Source organism: Rhipicephalus sanguineus, chromosome 7 (assembly GCF_013339695.2).
Source record: "Rhipicephalus sanguineus isolate Rsan-2018 chromosome 7, BIME_Rsan_1.4, whole genome shotgun sequence".
Classification (NCBI taxonomy): Eukaryota; Metazoa; Arthropoda; class Arachnida; order Ixodida; family Ixodidae; genus Rhipicephalus; species Rhipicephalus sanguineus.
The window spans coordinates 166,945,706-166,964,514 of record NC_051182.1 but is presented as its reverse complement, the minus strand read 5'-3'; the positions used below and the strand labels follow the sequence as shown (position 1 = coordinate 166,964,514).

At 45.9% G+C, this 18,809-nt stretch overlaps 2 protein-coding genes across 10 annotated transcripts in view; one reads left to right on the top strand and one right to left on the bottom strand.

Moving 5' to 3' along the window:
- The window catches only part of LOC119400502 (uncharacterized), a 257,402-nt gene that overhangs the window by 10,328 nt on the left and 228,265 nt on the right, over nt 1-18,809 (top strand). For 2 of the 8 annotated variants that reach the window (XM_049418091.1, XM_049418094.1), the window contains exons 5-11: nt 2,129-2,259; nt 8,026-8,252; nt 12,372-12,469; nt 12,600-12,683; nt 14,011-14,092; nt 14,161-14,262; nt 18,105-18,136. In XM_049418091.1, the coding sequence (XP_049274048.1) occupies nt 2,129-2,259; nt 8,026-8,252; nt 12,372-12,469; nt 12,600-12,683; nt 14,011-14,092; nt 14,161-14,262; nt 18,105-18,136 (756 nt within the window). Of the gene's footprint in view, nt 1-2,128; nt 2,260-8,025; nt 8,253-12,371; nt 12,470-12,599; nt 12,684-14,010; nt 14,093-14,160; nt 14,263-18,104; nt 18,137-18,809 lie in introns of those variants that run through there. The other 6 variants (XM_049418092.1, XM_049418093.1, XM_049418090.1 and 3 more) reach the window with 6 other exon arrangements.
- Nucleotides 1-18,809, bottom strand: part of LOC119400509 (N-alpha-acetyltransferase 60) — a 217,220-nt gene that overhangs the window by 31,884 nt on the left and 166,527 nt on the right. The window lies entirely within an intron of this gene.

Here is an 18,809-nt window from a genome sequence, read left to right as displayed (position 1 = left end):
AATGCCCCCAAAACGCGCAGAGTAGGGTGTAAGAAGTGGTATGCAATGAGGTTGAGGCTAGTAGTGAGAGCCAGGCATAAAAAGGTGGACGCTGCCTGAGGAAGTTAGGTCGAAGAGGCGTCGGGTGAAAAGAAACAGAGGCTCCGGCTTAAGTGAGCGTCCGAGACATTGGGTAGCGAATAGACGTAAGGAGAAACTGAAGAGGCGTCGGGTTAGAGTAATCAGTTGTAGTGAGCGTTTGAGAAGACATGTCATGAATAGGCGCAGGAAGAAACTGAAAAAGATGCGCAATGTGAAAAAACACAGGTTTAAGCATGGTGTATCAAAGCGGTGGCTCCTATTGTGTTGAAAGGATGCTAGGATTTGAAATAGGTTTTGAGAATATTGATGTATAACATTTTTTTTTAGTTGACCTTGACAGACAGTGAATTTGTGCAGATTTTTGAAGAGTCAGTGTGGCGTATTGTGAGTAGTTATTTCGGCAGGTGTAGAGACTGCAGCCTATAGTGTTAAGGACGATGAACTTGTGGACATCGCGAACGGTTCAGTGTAACGTTTGATGACGTGTTCGTGAAAGTGCGTGGTGTTCACCATGGTGCAGTGAAAGTAGATGGGACCATAAGAGAGGAGAATGCGAGTCAGAAGTTTAAGACATCATCAGAAGAGCAGAGGGCCGCAACCCTGAAGAGGAGAAGAAGCAGTTTTTTAAGAAAAAACTCTTAAAAGGGGGCCCAATGTCATGAGTAAAGGGGCACGGGGCGCGTGCCGGACAGCGCAAGGCGTCGATGGTGTGCGGGGAATGGAAATGTACCCGATGGTGTGCACCCTCGCCACGTCGACGCAAGCCATTGGCCGTAGAAAGGCGCGTGCCACGCGACCCGAGCCGAGGTGAGAGACCACGGAAGAAGAGTTAGTCATTGTCCGTTGGAGTCGTCGAGGAGCAAGGTGTTGCAAGCCAGCGTCGCACCCGCGACGAGAGCAGTAGGGCCCCGTTCTGGGGGCAGCGGCACAAGAGGCTCGGGAGGGTGGCCGTCGACCTTGGTGCCATCCAAGTGAGGCTCCCCGGGCTTGCAGCAGCCCCGTCACAGCAGTTCGCAGGGCACCTATGGCACTCCCACGGCGTGGCAAGACGACGGCGACCCACGGGCAATCACCAGAGAGCCACGTCGGCAGTAAGACCCGGTGGCACCAAGGGGAGGCCAGAAGTTAGGCCTAACTGGGAGAGACCGGTGTTCTCCGAAAGGAAGGAAACATCGGCGAGGAGGACGATCAGCGAGGCGTCTGATCGACGGCGACGGCCCGGAGACGTCGACAGGAGCTGCGACGACGGGACTGGGCGTCGACTTGGACCACGAACAGAGTCAGCGGACACCGCGAACCGTAAGAACGCTCCATGGGTATCGCGAGTGACTGAGAGGCCATAGTGGCCAGACTTTAGGACTAGAGGAGCTAGGCATAGCTCGAAGGTTTTGCAATTGTCCGTTAGTGATTGCGCAATAGCGTCGCATTTCCTAATGGTACTTTTTGTTGTAAATTTTGAGTGTTCATTTTCGTGTGCCGTGGGGTGTTAGATAAGTTTTGTTTGCAGTGCCACCACGGTCTCTCCCGAGTCTTTCTCTCTCTCTCCCAGATCCATTCGACATTGCAAGCGCTCCCGAGATACGTGACAATGCTCAACATATAACATTTGTTCAAATGGGTTTAGAACATCCATTCTTCGTTTTATTGCATTCAGTTTTCATTTGAGATTATTGTGATGTGCTTATTTACTTTGTAACTCTCTCAGTCTAGGCAAACTATAGCTCCCAAAGTGGCACATTGAATAGATAATATTTTAAAAACTACATATTTTACTAGAAGAATAATTGCATATTTGAAATCAGCACACAAATATACATAAACTCAGCGCGTGTCATCTGAATCGATAAATTATTTTTAAAAAAGTGCACCCCCAAGGTCTAAGCAACGAGTGGTCTTTTGGGACCTTCGCAAGTGTTCTGAGTTGGTCACCTGGCTTGTGCTAGATTACCGTTTTAGAGAAAATGACAAGTGTAAAGAAATCTCGTAGGACTTGAACATGTTTCCAAGGTGTTCTCCTTCAGCATTTGTGTTCTATTTATCTGCACAGACTCGCACGACCAGCTTGCGGGACGTGTTCACAGCGCCCAACTTCGATGAGGCCGATGCCGTGGTGCGGGACGCCAAGGGTCGGCCACCCAGGCTAGACCAGGCACAGCTGCGCTCCATACAGGACCGTGGGTAAGGTGCATTGTCATGCTCAACTATAGGTGGTGCTTAGAAGCAGGGGTGTGCCGCTAAATTAAAGGGAGACCCTACTTTAGATGCATATCTCTTTATTTTTTAGCAGATTTTCACTATACTTGTGCAGCTTATGTATCTTTATGTCCGCATTTCAAATATGCAGTTATTTTTTTGGTACAATCTGCAGTTTCTTAAATATTGAACATTTTGTTTACCTTCTTAAGAGCGAGATTTATTTCAAAACTGCGAGAGTTGTAAAGCGAATCAGCATAACACAATAACCTGTAATGTATACCGTCTGCTGTAAAACGAAGAATGGATGTTCTAGGCCCATCTGAACAAAAGTTAAGGCACGTTAAACTTTCATGAGCAAGACCTCAACTTGACATCAACTCACCCATGAATGATCACCGTTAGGAAATAAATCTTGCTCCTAGCAATACGAAAACCATCTAATATTTTAAAGGGGTCATGAAGCACCCCTTGGGCTGATTGAAAAAACACATCCTGCGGAAAGCTGACACGGCTATGAACTGCTCTGCCAAATATTACAGTCGTGCGCGCCGCGTAATGGCCACAAGCGGAGCGCGAAGTTGCCGTTTCCCCAGGCACCCTCTTTTCAAACAGAGGCCGGTTCTCACTCTCGTCGGTGGGCGGGGCGTCTGTCCGCTGTACGTAGCAAGAGACATAGCATGCTTATTGGCCGATAGCCGACGTAAATCGAGAGCGGCGTTCGGATCAGATGCGCTTCTTGCCGCGGGGCGCCGCCACTTGCCGGCGCCGCACTCCTCAGTACACGGTAGCCGCACTCGCGCAAGCGAATCACAGCGGGAGAGCGATCGCGTTTCATGACGCGCGCTGGCGTAACTTCTTTCCCCCATGCCATCCCTCCCTGTCTAGCTTCCAGTGCGCTCGCCGGCACGAGAAAAGAGAGAAAGCGCTGGGAGCGTGCGCCAAACCCCCGTAACTCCGCTGATTCTTGACGGATTCGAGAAATTTTTGCGGCAATCGATTCGGGAGGCAGTACACTCCGATACTGAGGCCATTAGATCATTACTTGGAAAAGTGGTTCATGACCCCTTTAAAAAATAAATGTTGTATTAGAACAATAATTGTATATTTGAAATCAGCAGATAAAAATACACCAGCTTTGAACGTTTAATAAAAATGTACTAATAAAAAATAACATGTTTCTGGGGCAGGGTCTCCCCTTGAGTTTGAAATTTTGGCCACAAATTGAATAGTGGTTGCCATTCAATTCATATCGGATTCAAGATGCAGCTATTTGAAGGACTCACATTACACAGCCTTTCATCTTTTTGTCTTGAATTGGGTAAGGCAGTTCATTACAGTAGACCCCCGCTGATACACTTTTCACAGCACTGTAAAAAAATAGACGTAAGAGCCGAGAAACTGGAAAAAATGAGAAAGTAGAGTAGTGGCGAGAAGCACACAATTTTATTTCAAACCTTTCGCTTGAAGAAATCGTGCAGCATCGCCTGGCTCATTTTCTCACACCCCGATCAGTACAAGGTGTCTCTCAAGCACCTGCAGTGCCATGTGGCTTTTGAATTCTGCTTTCTTGGTGCCATCCTGTTTGTCTATTTGGCACGTTGTAAGCATGGGAGCACTTAAACACCGAGTGAACACACGACCAGCATGGCAGCCCATAAGAGAGAGATAGGAAACGGCGAGAAGACCAGGAAAATAATTTCCTACAATAACCATAGTGATGAGTCCTCCCTGGCACCCAGTTGACGAAAACAGGGTGACTTCAGGCCACAAAAACTGATCTCGGATGTCTGTACTTTTGTAAACCAATTTTTAGCACCTAAACACGTCATAGACACCGTGTTTGTTTAGAAGCGAAATACAGATCTCGGAGGTCACGTTTCTTGTGGCGGGACTTAAAATGCATCATGGATGTCGCCATCACCACTTTTGATGGCCAAGTCAGTGGCGTAGCCAGGGGGGGCACACCGGGCCTGTGCACCCCCGCCGAAATTTTTTTCTCCCATGAGATACAGCCTACAAAATGACACTCGACCACACTTACCTGCCTGGATCCCATGTCGGATCAAGGGGGTGCCCCCCCCCCTCCCTGAAACAAATTTCTGCCTACGCCACTGGGCCAAGTCGATTGTCAAACCACCTAGCGGACCAAGCCAAGCCACGTGAAAAGTCTGCATGGCTGCCTGGGCTGTCTCGGAGGGCCGGTTTGCGACGTACAATGTGGGAAAGGTCCCACAGTTGTGATGTAACTGTGGGGTTCCCAATGCATTGGATTCTATGGGAGCTATGCCGGGGCTGGCCGAAAACGACATAGCAGCCCGGAAAACGCAGCACCCGGGAACGTAATAGCGGGATTCTACTGTATTTGGTTGACTTCACCATGTTTTCATTCCTTCAAAACGATGTATGGTGTGGTAGTTACACTTATACCCCTGTCACACAGGGCAACTTAAGTGCACTTTGAGGGAGTGCACTTCGCCGCTAGTGTCATTTGCACGCTGTCACACAGGAACGCTTTGTGACACTCACTGCAAAGTACACTTGCTGGCAAGTGCGTTCGCCAAACTCACTCCGCTGCGACGGAGGGCTTGCAAATAAATACGCTAATGCAAAATGCCGCGATCATGGTATTTTTAAACCACCATTTTCGTTATTAGGAATACTGTCATGTATTCAAACAAATCATACTACAACAAAGAACCTCGCTACTCTCGCCCTCGGGCAGTTTGTGGTCATGTCCGCTAGGGGGATGCGGGAGCACATGCCGTGCAATGGCCACGTCCGTCGCATCGCCCGTCACCACTATGCACCTTCTGCACCGGAGTCTGCCATTTTTGTTTTCGATTCGTCTTTGATATGACACTGTCTTGTCTTGGCTCACGATAACCAGTGATGTTATGCAGTTGCAATATTTACTTCATTTGCACGCAAAGTTTATTGTAAATTATGTTCATACCTGTAATACTCTATTAAACAGCGAGCATTGCCAAAAGTAACAAATATATGTTGCGCTACTAAACCACCAATAGCCACTGCCATCATTTCCAAAGCACACTTCTCTTTCTTGTGTAGCAGCGCGGCGCCAAAGTGGCAGTCTGTGAGCCTAATTGCACTCGCTCAAAATGACACTAAATTTGCTAGTGTGACCTTCCTCAACAAACACAACACTCTTAATATGTGATTATGGTCACCTGTCTCATTAGTGTTGGTGTCATAGAACACCAGATTTTAGATTTTAATTGTCTTATTTATGGGTAGTATGCAAACTTCCCCATCGTGTGCGGCTTCACCACAGCACACGTGCCTGCGAAGGTGGTTTCACGGCAAAGCGTGCCGGAATGTTGTGAAACCATCTTTTCAGAGGCTGCACGTGGGAAAATGCATATAATCATTCCTTTCGAATACTTCAAAAACTTTGAATACTACAGTTTGAGCTGCACATATAGAATATTGTAATGTTTGATTGAATATTTCCACTGATCGAGTATTTGTCTGAGCCCACTTGTGTAGCATTGCGATATTTCGCTTACTAACTTGGATTCCTACCGTTCTGTTGCCCTTCTGTGCCTTTACAGTGTAAGCTGTTATGAGATCATAACAGCTGGTTTTCATGTCGTCCGCCGCCCCATTGTCCGTCGGAGCTATCATACACAATGAGAAAATTAAAAAAAATGGTTTGAGCCAGAACTTAATCCTGGTATTCTGCGTGGCAGTCAAGCACTGTACCACAGAGCAACGCCAGTGCTTGAAACCGCTTTAGAAAAAGACCCTATACAGGTGCGATGTTGGGCAAGGAGTCGCGTTAGCAGGTGTAATATTTCACGGCAGAAGCACAGAATAGCACCATGCATCACACCATGTGAATTGTGTAACGAGTGGTTTCTTTATGTTGCCCACCAATTACAAATGGCTTAGCCATAAGTCATCATCATCAGCCACAACATCAACGAAATGTGCAGCTATGTAGGGGGCACACATTGCCTTACAGATGCTTAGTGGGTAAGTCACTTCCTTGCAAAATGATTATGTATTATGGTGCAGCGGGTACTTCATAACTGTACTTCCAGTGGGCACCTTAAGGCCCCATCTACACTAGAGCTCGAAGCAGGCCAATGTGGCAAAAGTCACTAAAAATCAGCTCGCTTTGTCGCCTTAGTGGGCGGAAAAGCAGGCTGTAAGTCTGATCGGCTTTGGACCGATTTTCTTGCCATGGCAATAGTGGAACACCTTTCCGCTCAACTGGATGCTGTATTTTGGCTGCACTAGAATATAAATCACGTGATTTAAGGTAGAATCAGTAAGGTATCAGAATCAGTAAGCAATCGGTAATGTAAGGCATCAGTAAGGTAGAAAGGTGGGCGAGTTGAAATTGATGCATAGTACTTGAAAAACCAGCGCGGAAACGACGGAGACGCACAAAAAAAAAAAGACACAGGACATGCGCTAACAACTGAAGTATATTGAACAAAGCTGAACACATGAAAAAATGAACACCATGCGTGCGCAGGATTCTAGGTCACGTGGAAAAATTTGCTAAGCATGTGTACCTCACAATCTAGCAGACTATTGGAAGGCTCAGATATACAGTCATAACACATAATTTTAATGAAGAAGGCTTCTGCAAGTTCCCGGGACCTTTTTTTAAGTTTGTGCTTCAAGATGACATGGCCTGCAATGAGCTGAAAGATGTGAGGTTGGCGTTCTGTTTTTGTGCTGGCAAAGTTGTTCATTGATGCAATTACCTGACTGTCTTATGTATGCCTTTCTGCAGGAGAGGTTAATTCTGTAAACAACACCAACAACACACCAACAACGCCAACACATGAAACGGTGGGGTTGCGATTAGGCTTGTGCGAATATTCGAGCACTTCGGATATTCGAACGAATAATACAGTATTCGAATTCGCTTCGATTCGAATTTAAATTATTGAAAATTTCGAAGTATTCGAAATGAACGAATAGGTGTATTATATTAGTCCGCTTGTAACCCGCCTGTAAGGTGGTTTCACTGCAGAGGAGGTTGCTATACCGTGAACACACTTTCCAGGAAAATCCGCACTGTTCGTTTGTAAGCTCCTGTAAAGGTGGTTTCACTGCAGTGGAGGAGTGCTATACCGTGAATACACCTTTCCAGGGAAAATTTACACTGCCGCGAAGCCCCACCTCAAGGGTAAATGAACATATTACCCTCACATCGATTCATCATTTTTCAAGTTTAAAAACTTGTTATACCGGCTTATATGCTGCAAGTATAATAAATTTTAAAACGTAACATATTTTACAGGTTATCACTTGCATTCTACCAAAAGCCAAATCCTGCTACTATTCAAAGTTGCTTCCACTTCCTTTGAACCAAAGAGAATGACATTTGCACATGCCTTGTTACAATTAAAAAAAGACGTTGCGCAGGTTGGTTGAGTCATGACATATATGCTCGTTTTTCTTTATAGTATGTGATATACGCTATTTGAATTCGATTCGAAATTATTCGACCAAAATCACTATTCGCTTCAAATTCGCTTTGAACCTAAAATTTACTATTCGCACAAGCCTAGTTGCGACGCTTCACCAAGCAATCAACAACCATTGTTCCTCTAGCCTTTTTCTCAATTGCAGCACATGACTTTCCTACTTTTAGGTTTGAGGAAAAAAGAACATTCACATGTCACGTTCACAGAAGGCATAAGGCTTTCACCTTAACAAATAAATATCAGTAAAAAAGCAGCTGCACTGCGTCCCTCTCCTTTGCAGAGAACTTGAGGTGGGCAGCCGAGTGTTTCCGGGATGCACCCATCGCTGGCGCCTGAGCCGGGCAGTGCAGAGCGGCCGCGCAGGCACCTGGCAGGTGCTGCTGCGGGACGTGGCACTGGCCCTGCGCCTGCTGCTAGTCACTGCACGCAACCGCATCGGTCACCCCCACTTTCTCAGCCTGTGGGCTTCAGGAACCGCCCTGGCCAGAGCTTCCTTCTTGCTCCTGGGTGAGTGCGCGACTTGCCTCGTGCAGTGGTTCCACTCCTGCGCCAACTGCGCCAGAGTGCGCCAAATTGTATTTACTGCGCCATCCTGATAATATAGACGAAATTTGCGCCAAAGTGCGCCAAAGTCTCGGGTTTGGGGGCGTCAATCACCGGCAGTCGCACGGCCGGCGCGTCAGAACATGTGCAGCTTGATCTTTGGCTGCCAAAGTCGCAACCATGGACCAAGAATTATTCCGCTGAATAAATAGTGCTCGCGCGTGCGTTCCGAGTAAGCCACGATGCCATGCACGGTGCCGACGCAGCTTCTGTTCTGCAAGTCGGCTCGTCAGCAAAACGCGCTCTCCGCAGAGGCTCGTGACATCTAGGCCTATCGGTAGCGAGAAAGTGCGACGGCGATTCATCGGCGGACGTCGTCTGCTCCGGAAACGCTGCTGATAGCTCGTTTCAAGCGTCGCATGGCACGTAAGGATAGCAATGTTCGTTAATAACTACATGAGTGCCGCTAAAATGTCTGTCACTTCTGTTTCCGGACATCGCGGAATGAAATCTGGGATCGCTCGCAATAGATATATGGGACAATATCGAATTTACCTTGCTTCGCGTTTATGGAAGAGCACGCGAACGGTGGAAACGCGTTGACACTTTTCCTCAGATATACTTTATCCATGGATCTTCATCCAGAACAGCTTTTTCGTAATTCCTTCCGCCAGCACGCGTCCGAGTTTGTAATCACTCTGCGGTAAATACCCCCCTAAAAGGCCCTGCCCTTTCGAGCTCACGTGCTAAGGTTCCAATTCGAATTTTTTACTTGCTTTTTTAAAAATGTCATCTCATTAGTAAAATCATATCTCCTGGTCGGAGCAGCCGCAAATGCGCAGCTGTCAGTAGCGGGCCCGTCGCTGACGGCCCACAGTGAAGCGGCTACGCCATGTTACACGTACGCCCCTCGCTTTCGGGGGTCAATAGCTAACGGTTAAAAAAAATTCAGTTTCGTTTCAGATCGAAGCAATGAATGCGATACCAAAAAATTGTATTGTGAAACGAAGTAAGACTAGCAGCTAACTCTTTTGGATCCGATCTCGCGAACTCAACAAAACGCTGGTTTAAGCGAATATGGCCCCTCCAGGAACCAAAGCGTTTTCTTGCTCTGAGTTCTCTAAACGCGAAGTAAGCGTTGAGAGCACAGCAAGTTTACGAGCCGTCGCCTGATGCCTCGAGATATCGCGCGCACAAGCGACTGCGCCCTTCGAACGATGCGCTCACCTCCCCCCCCTTCCACTCCCCTGCGTCCCTTCATGCTTCTTACGAAAGACGGGCGGGGCGTTTCCTCTCTGTTTGATGAGCAATCGACGGCAGGCCCGCACGCGGGAAGATGTTATCTCATGCGCTGTCCGTGCGGCGGAGACAGACGGCCGGCTAGTTTAATCTCCGCTTCAGCCGCGTTCGTTGCTAGCGCTCGCGAGCTTTTACCCGCGGCTAGAATGCGCGTGGTGATGTTATTAATTTGGACTTCATACGGAAAATTACGGCAACGGCGACGGCAAAAATCCGCCGAGAGTGTCCATATAATTGCTATCGCAAGGGTCAATGTACGGGGCAGATTTTGCGCCCCCCCCCCTTTGGTGATTTGGGGGGGGTCGCCCCCCCTGCCCCCCCCCCCCCCTGTGCGCACGCCTATGCTCCTGAGTTGATTTTTTCCATGAGATTTGCAATGAATCGAAATATTTCTAGCCTTTATAAGAGCCCCATAATAATACTCAGGGGCTTGAATGTTAATGCAATATGCTTCTGTATTGCACTCCATGATGTAAAATTCGCTGCTCCAAAGTGCTCTCAGATGCAAAATTATCTGCTCCAAAGTGCTCCAAGATGAAAATTTTGCTGCTCCAAAGTGCTCCAAAACGGAAATTTTGCTGCTCCAAAAATTGTTCCAAATCAGAAGTCCTCGGTAGCATCACTGCTCGTGTTACAATTGCCACACATTCGAACTTGCTTTCGAAGCTTAGGATAACAGAGAGCTGAGCTAGTCGGTAGGCTATCATGTTTAAATTAAACTGAAGATGCAAACACGGACGTCAGAGACTATTGACTTTTCTCTTGTGTCTGTGTTTGTATGCCCAGCCTTTTAACATGATTTTCGAGACTCATTGATCAATATTAGGTTACAAGAACTGCATAAAAAAAAGATAGAAAAAGAAGTCTTCATGTAAAAAAGGGAAACCTGCAAAAATGGTATGCAACTCAACCTCTGTTTAACAAATTTTGTAAAATTAACACACGACTTTGTTCTGTAAAAACCTTAAAGTTCGACCGTTTATGCAGAGTACAGTTACAGGCGATTTGTGATTTATGAGGAAAGGGGTCATAAATAATGTCCTAGTGTTTGGGAAGTCCAAAAATATAATTGAAGAGAGGTCAGGATTGAGCGGGATTTGTAGTCAAGGCCCTCTGCATAGCAGTTGAGTATTCGACCACAAAGCCATGCGGGTGCTTGAAACTTCTTCGTAAAAAGACCCTATACAGGCATCACGTCAGCCAAGGAGTCACGTTAACAGATGCAGTATAGCATTGTAAAAGGGTAAAATAACAACCAGGCATCACTCAAATTGCGTGACGAGTGGGTGGTTTAAAGCTTCTCACTAGAGCTATGCGAATAGCAAAATTTTGGGTGCGAAGTGAATTCGAATATTGAAGTGTGAGTGCGAATCAAATAGAATATTTTTCGAATATTTCTCGAATATTTCTAGAATATTTTTCAAATACTTCGAAGCAAAATTGCAGAAAAAAAAGTTGGGAGGATTCCTAAGCATACTTTTATGAGACAGCAACATGAAAGTGTTTCTTTTCGCTAGGTTGATGAAGCACTGGCGGGGTGGTGTTTCATATTGTCTTATCAAGAATGAGGCAATGTAGAGGTCGAATTCCATTTATGTACATGATTTGGTGCAACCAAAGTGTTGCCGACAACACTTTACACGTGATAGGCAAAGATGCCATTTCCTCAGCCTCTCCTCTTTCAACTTCTGTGGAATCCCAACTAATGTGGCGGACAAGGGTGTGCTCCCTTTAAGTCCGGAGTTCCAAATCTGCCTAGACGTCGATATATAAGAACATCTGAAATTTTGGATGCAAAAAAGCTTCGGCGTCCGATTTTTCGAACTCCCTGCCCAAATTTCATGCCAAAACCAAAACAGCATTAATTGAGCCCCCACCTCTGCCACACCTTTCATCTCCATGTTGGAACCAGCGTTTTCTTGAGTTAATACATTTGCGACCGTAGCGGAGCTTGAAAAGCAGCTTTGCCGCAATACGGGGGTGTGATGAGGTGAAGCATAATGAAAATCTAGGGACCACTTTCAATCGGACGTTGACTATGTCTTGGCAAAGTTCGACTGTAACGAAGCTTGAAAGGCAGCTTTGCCGCAATACCGGGATGTGATGAGGTGAAGCATATTGAAATTCTAGGGACCACTTCCAATCAGACGTTGACTGTCTCTTGGCAAAGTTCGACCGTAACGGAGCGAAAGGCAGCTTTGCCGCGATACCGGGGTGTGATGAGGTGAAGCATATTGAAAATTTGAAGGGGTCACTTTCAATCGGACGTTGACTGTATTTGTTTTTGGGAAGTTCGAATAGTTCGAATAGTAAAATTTCAGTGCGAATCGAATCGAATAGCAAACACTATTCGAAAAATATTCGAAATTTTGAATGTTTGCACACCCCTACTTCTCATTCATTACAAAGAGCTCAGCTATAATTCTTCGTCATCAGCCACAGCATCAACAAAGTGCACATAATGCCTTACAGATATGTAGTGGGTACCTTGCTTCTCCACAGAGTGATGAATGTGGGCATTGAGCATACTTCCCTACTTCGCAAAATTATGATGATTTATGATGTAGTGGGTACCTCGCAACTTTGCTTGCGGTAGTCACCCCAAGAGTGTTTAAAACGGGCTCTTGAGAGGCCGCTCTTTCAGCTTTTGCTGCGGCTGTGCTGCATGTGCCACGTAGGCCTGGAATTTTTTTCTTTTGTTGAAGGTTCACAGTGATAGCCCATGCTACGGTAAGCAAGTGCCATTTCTTGGCTCTTGAGCTGCATATGGGTTCTGTCCTACAGATGCTCTGGTTGGACTTCCATCGGTGTCTGCCACTCTGTTGGTGTCCAGACTGCAAGAGGAGCGGGTCAAGCACCTCGTTGCTGAGCTCACCATCGAGGTGAGTGGCTTCCTTTTATGCTCGCTAGTGTTCTTGAGCTGGCACGTTGTCAGAGTTGCTTGAGAGAGAAACATACGTTAGTTTACCAGAACTACTTGTGTCAACAGAGCCCGACTGCTGTTGTGCGCAGGCGGATGCGGAAAACCAGTTGGAGCAGCTGTGCCTGTTTGTACGCTACCAAATCAAGAAGCAGACATTCGAGAAGTGCCACATTGTGAGCAGCGTCTGTTGTTTATTCCTTTCTTGAAGTTCCGGCAATAATTTAATAAATGAAACCTTCCTTGCACAAGTTGTTCAAATTTGCTGCCCTTTCTTTTATGCATTTCACTGCAGTGAAGTTGATGCTGCAATACGTTTTATCATTGTGTTTTCAATTCCGAACAGGTATTATTGACAAGGTATAGTTTTATAGTTCATATAAATTCATTCATAATGTGTTGTTCTTTTTTGTCAGCAATCATTTTGTTTACATTCAAAGCCACAACCTGTAAATGTGTTTTATCATGAAAGCGTTGTCTCTTTAATTTCTTCATCCTGCTGCAATTCCACTTAGGGATGGCAGTTTTAAATAATTAATTGATTTCATTGCAGTCGTATTGGACTGCTGTTGATTGGTCACATATTAAGGCTAGCTTGAGCACGCTGCAGTGTACACCTGTAAGCAAAAGTATACGGACCACGGGAGCATGTGCCAAAATGCATTGACGCGCTATCTGCTGGCATGGAACCTGCTGTCGAGAGGGCCCCAAGAGCAGTGGTGCGCATGCACGTCCCATCATATATGCCGGCCTGTCCAGTAGCTTTGCCTGGCGTGGTTATGGTGCCCGTCGACTAAGCGCCAACTAGGTGTCGCAAGTTCTCTGCTCGGTCACATATGCACCATTGTTTTCCATAGTGGCTCCGGCTGGGCTGGGCTGGCTCGCGTGTTCGGCGCGTATCGCTTTGTTTTTCATTTATCACCATTCAATATTGCGCTTGGATATGCGGCAGCAAACATTGGTACTGTTTGCGATAATACAATTGCAGCTATACGCAGAAAGAAGCAAGTCATTTTGCGTGAGTCATTTATAGGCGTCGAAGAAAGCAGTGCTCCGCGCAATAAACGAAAAAAAAAAGAAGGAAAGAGAGCGATGCATGCTGAACACGCAAGCCAGTGCAGCTGCAACATAAGACCATTGCAGATGTGACAGAGCAGAGAAAGCAACACCCAGTTGACGCTTGGTCGACGAGCATAGTAACGACAGCAGGCAGAGCTACTGGACAGGCCAGCATATATCATGGGACGCGCATGCGCACCACTGCTCATGGGGCCCTCTCGACAATAGGCGCCGCGTCGGCAAATGGCACATCGATGCATTTTGGCATGCACTCCTGTGGTCCATGTACTTTTGCTCACCGGTGAACATTTGTGCAATATTGTAAAACAGTGCGTAGACCCTCTCCTGTGGAGAATAAGGCATGTCATTCCATGTTCTTTGTTTTCAAGAACTATGTCATGAATGAATGGCTTCCCGTGACCATTTCACATGTGAATTCCCCAGGGGGAGGAGAGGCTACCCACTGTGCCTTATGTCTACAAGACACCCAAGGGCCAGATGATTGACCTGCGGCTCTACAATGCCGGTACGAGCGATTACTGTCGGGTCATTCCTCACGCACCAAGTCTGACCTGTGCTTCTTGATGTTGACAGAGCTGCTGCGGAGTGCCATGCCATTTCTGGTGCACATCTTGGAGAGGGAGCTGCGTGGTTGGTTCCCCGCTTTTCGGGAAGCCCTGGTGGCCAAGCTGAGAGGTGGGCTGCATTTCAGTTCATTGCAATAAGCATCTTGGTGATTCTGTTGCATTAATTAATTAATCCACCAATGAATTAATTTATTATTTACTTCTTTACAACGCTCTCAAGTTGGCCTGGCTATCACAGAAGAGAATGTGTAAACAAGAAACAAGATATTAGTTGTTTCCAACCAAGAAAAATGTTGGCTCCACCTAAGCCATTGCTGTCCCTCCCACAGAGAATTGCTCCATCCAATAGACGCTTACTCATTTTTGTGACATTAAGCACTTCTCGAGTGTTTCAGATAGTGACTTTTCCCACACCACACACGTGCGCACGCACATACACACACACACGCTTGCGCGCGCCACACCACACACACACACACCACACACACACCCACACACACACACAACACACACACCAACAACACACACATTTGTGTCGCTGGCTTTAGGTAGGAAACTTGGAACATCCTGGTAAAATAAGGATTCTGACATTGCTGTTCAGCCAAACATAATGTTTTATGTAGTAACGACGTACCTTAACTCTGAATATTCACAGTACAGTAGACTCTCAGTAAACGGAAATCTGTTAATGGAACTGCTGCTTAAACGGAACAACTGCATCTATATAATTGGTTTCATACTTTGATTCTGCACTCCCGTTCATCTCTCAGTAAACGGAACTCCTGTTAAATGGAACACATTTTCTTGGTCCCTTCAGGTTCCGTTTAATGAGAGCTTACTGTATTTACATTAGCCGAGAAGAAGTACTTACGGTTCGAGCGAAAACCAACTAGCACTACTTTTACTGGTGAATGGCAGGCGCCGTGGTTCTCTGGGCGGAGCCTACATTTTTTCTTAGGTCGCAACCTAGTGTAGTAACTTCTAAAAAATTTTAATGCATGGAGTGGTTGTAACTAACAAAATACATATAGAAGAGTAAGACTTCATCAATGGAATACATCATGGGTTCTCAAACTGGGTTCCGCGGAACGTTCCGTGAAGGGCATTTTAAGGTTCCGCAAGCAGTCACAGCGAATGCGACCCGCTCTCGTTTTACCCCCATTAGCACTTAATTTATGACTTTGACAAGAAAATTTGCAAGAAATTTTGCATTTAACAAAGCCATCACACGTCGCATCCGCACATCGGGCGTCTGCGGGTAGCAAGACGCACGTGGTAACGGCACTAAAGACTTGTTTAGCGTGCGCCATGAAGTATGTGTTTTGTGGACCTGCAGTGACAGTGCGCGGAGCGCTGGTAGGTAATTTGTGCTCGTGAGCTCAGTTCGTAACATGTGCGCGGGATCAGTTCGGTAATTCTGCAAGCCGAGATGTAGAAGATATTGGCTGTTCAAACAATTAATGGCCACGTGGGGCACTCTGTGGCTCATGACGTGTTGGCGTTCACATGGCTCAGTTCTTATAGACGGCTGATTTGCCACTGCACTATGTCGGTTTTGTAAAGAAAACGCGCAACAAGCGCTTTTGAATTGTGCAAGAGGCATCACTTCATGCCAGCTGTGGGCTACATGCGCATTTAGGCTTAGCCTTACGACTGCTGTATCGATGGCTGTTTTACAGTGCGACTGGCATGGTTTCTTTTTTTTGTTATGCAAAATATAAAGCAGGCTTTTGTATGTCTGATGCTACGTTTGCGTGAACACGCATTGCTTACGGCATGTGGTGCCTGAAGCGTACAGTGTATGGTCGGCAGTCGCTTTACGTGACTCGCGGAGAGGCATGGGAGGGGGGCAGGGAATCGCTAGCCTATCTATTTAAATGTAAACATTTCGACAGAAGTCTGTCTGGCTGGGTGGAAGAATTAAGAAGTTGAAATACCTCCAGCCACAAATTCTTGGAGGAAACCCGACGTTTCGAGACCGGCTTGGTCTCTTCTTCAGGGGTGACTGTGCTGATCAGGGAGGCTTTGTCGCAGCTTGTTTTTGGCTCTGCCTTTCTCTTTCCCCCACGTTCCGGAGGCCGTGCACGTAGATCGGAGGCATTGTTCCGAGGGACCGGTTCACATTCGCAACCGGTCTCTCGGAACAATGCCTCCGATCTACGTGCACGGCCTCCGGAACGTGGGGGAAAGAGAAAGGCGGAGCCAAAAACAAGCTGCGACGAAGCCTCCCTGATCAGCACAGTCACCCCTGAAGAAGAGACCAAGGCGGTCTCGAAACGTCGGGTTTCCTCCAAGAATTTGTGGCTGGAGGTATTTCAACTTCTTAGCCTATCTATGCATTATCACGAGTTCCATATCAACACCGATGGCCGTTGCGATTAAAGATAACAGGCCACTGCGACGGCTTTAATACTGGGGTTGTGTGCATCGAAAAGTGTCATATCAGCCCCTGCCCCCTCTCCACTCATTCAGATTTTTCTCATGCTAAATGTACATGAAAAAGTTAGGGGTTCCTCAAGGCGAGAAGGTTTGAGAATCCCTGGAATACATAGTGGTGAAGCCAATTACAGAAATGAAATGCGTTTTATCATAAAGTTGACTCCATTGTGCGTTCATGTTCATAGTGCAACATTCAAGAATACATGCACACGAAGAAACGATGTAGAAAGGATGGAGTACTGGACAAGACAGCTTGTTGCACAGATGTGTGTGGCTGCAAAGAATGTACACGAGCGAGGGCCAAAGCACCCATTTTTACAAATATCTTGTATAAGAGATATCTACCTCCTCTAAACAAACCCAAGTGTATGCTCAAAATATAGAAAGCTGATGTAGCTGTCAAAGGGACACCCACGTGACTCTCTCCGCTGCTTGCAAGTACTTTGCTCATATTCTCATGAGCATTTGTCCTTAGTACGGTATGAAATACTTATGACACTCAAATAGAATGGGAAATTTTTAAAAGAAACTGCTCTATTCGTAAAAGTTCACTTGTTCCACACAGTAGCGCTGCCATTATGTTTGCATTGGAATTTACAAGTGTGTTTTCATAGTTGCAAGCATGATCTTAGACAAAGGTTCTTAGGTGAGCAAGTTGGTTCATGAACATTGTGGCAGAACAGTGCAGACAACGGGACAAAGAACATACAGGACACAGCGCTGACTATCAACTGATTTTTTTATTGGAAAGGCAGAGAATATATAGGCAGGCAAAGAAAAATCGAAAAATGGCACAAACACTATTGAGTGACTCGGCCAGCCGGCAATACTATCAATTTGGATAAGGGTTTTCAAGATGCGGCAAAAGCAGATTTTATGAAAACTTAAACACGAGCAAAAAATGGCAAGGAAGGACCGTGACTTGGCGGTCGGTGCAAAACTGTGTTGTCGCACCATCAGTAGCACTCTTTAGCAAAGAAATTAGCTACCTTGAGCCTCAATTGTTATTACTAAGCTTGTTGTCACATGCTTTTGTTTTCTTGTTTTTTTTATTGTTTGTGGTTGCAGTTTTCTAAGCTTGTTGTTACTTGCTTACAAATCTTTTTTTTTTAGACTTTCGTGCTTGGTTTTTGTTGATTTTTGAATGTCCAGTTTTAGCTGTTTTAATCAGTTTTGTACCGACCACCAAGTCATGGTCCTTTTTTTGCCATTTTTTCCTTGTGTTTACGTTTTCATGAAATCTGCTTTTGCCGTATCTTGAAAACCCTTATTCAAATTGACAGTATTGCCGGCCAGCCGAGTCACTTGCTAGCATTTGTGCCATTTTTCAATTTTTGTTTGCCTGCCTATGTATTCTCTGCCTTTCCAATAAAGAAATCAGTTGATAGTCAGCGCCGTGTCCTGTATGTTCTTCGTCCCGTTGTCTGCGCTGATCTGCAACAATGATCTTAGAATTGTGACGTGTGTGTTTGTGTTGGTGTTCATTTTATAAATTATTTTTCATATTTGCAGCAAAGAAGCTGTCTGACTGTGACATTGAGAAGGTGAGTTCTTTTTGTAGCCTTGATAGAATTGTCAACATCTGGTATGAAGTTCTACATTGATTTCTCTGTGATGGTCAATTGTGCGAAATATTCGTCTTTGAAAGAGTTAGGCGTGCAGACAAGAACATCAGTAAAGTGTAGTGACTCAACCATTGTCTGTCTTTCCCTACTTGTAGTCCCTGTCTGCATGCCTAACTTTTTCTGTCGCAAATCGTTGGCACATGTTTCAAGGGACGAAGATACCGGGACGCACATTTTTTTTCTTCAGGAAGCTTGAACATTACAGTTAGACGTGAAACCAAAATGACATTCACGTTAGTGGGAACTGGCTGGCATCATAGTTCATGTCATCATTGTTGTCATCGCAAAAGGGTCCATGTTTTCTGGTTGTCACGTTCTGTGGTATGACATTCCTTACAATGTTATCTACAAAGACGTCTGGTACTATTGTGCAAGTTGTATGAAGGTGTTGTGATGGTGCCATCGTAATGACAGAATAATGTACGTATGGCTTACTCCGACTCTGGCTTGGCCGAAAACATGGTCATGGCCATGCAAGGGAAGCTTCTTCATATTGACATATTCCTAGCAAGTCTTGCCTGCTTTTAACCATCTGTATGTTTACTTAAAATGACACCAAGTAAATGATGAAAGCAGAAATGTGAAATTAAAA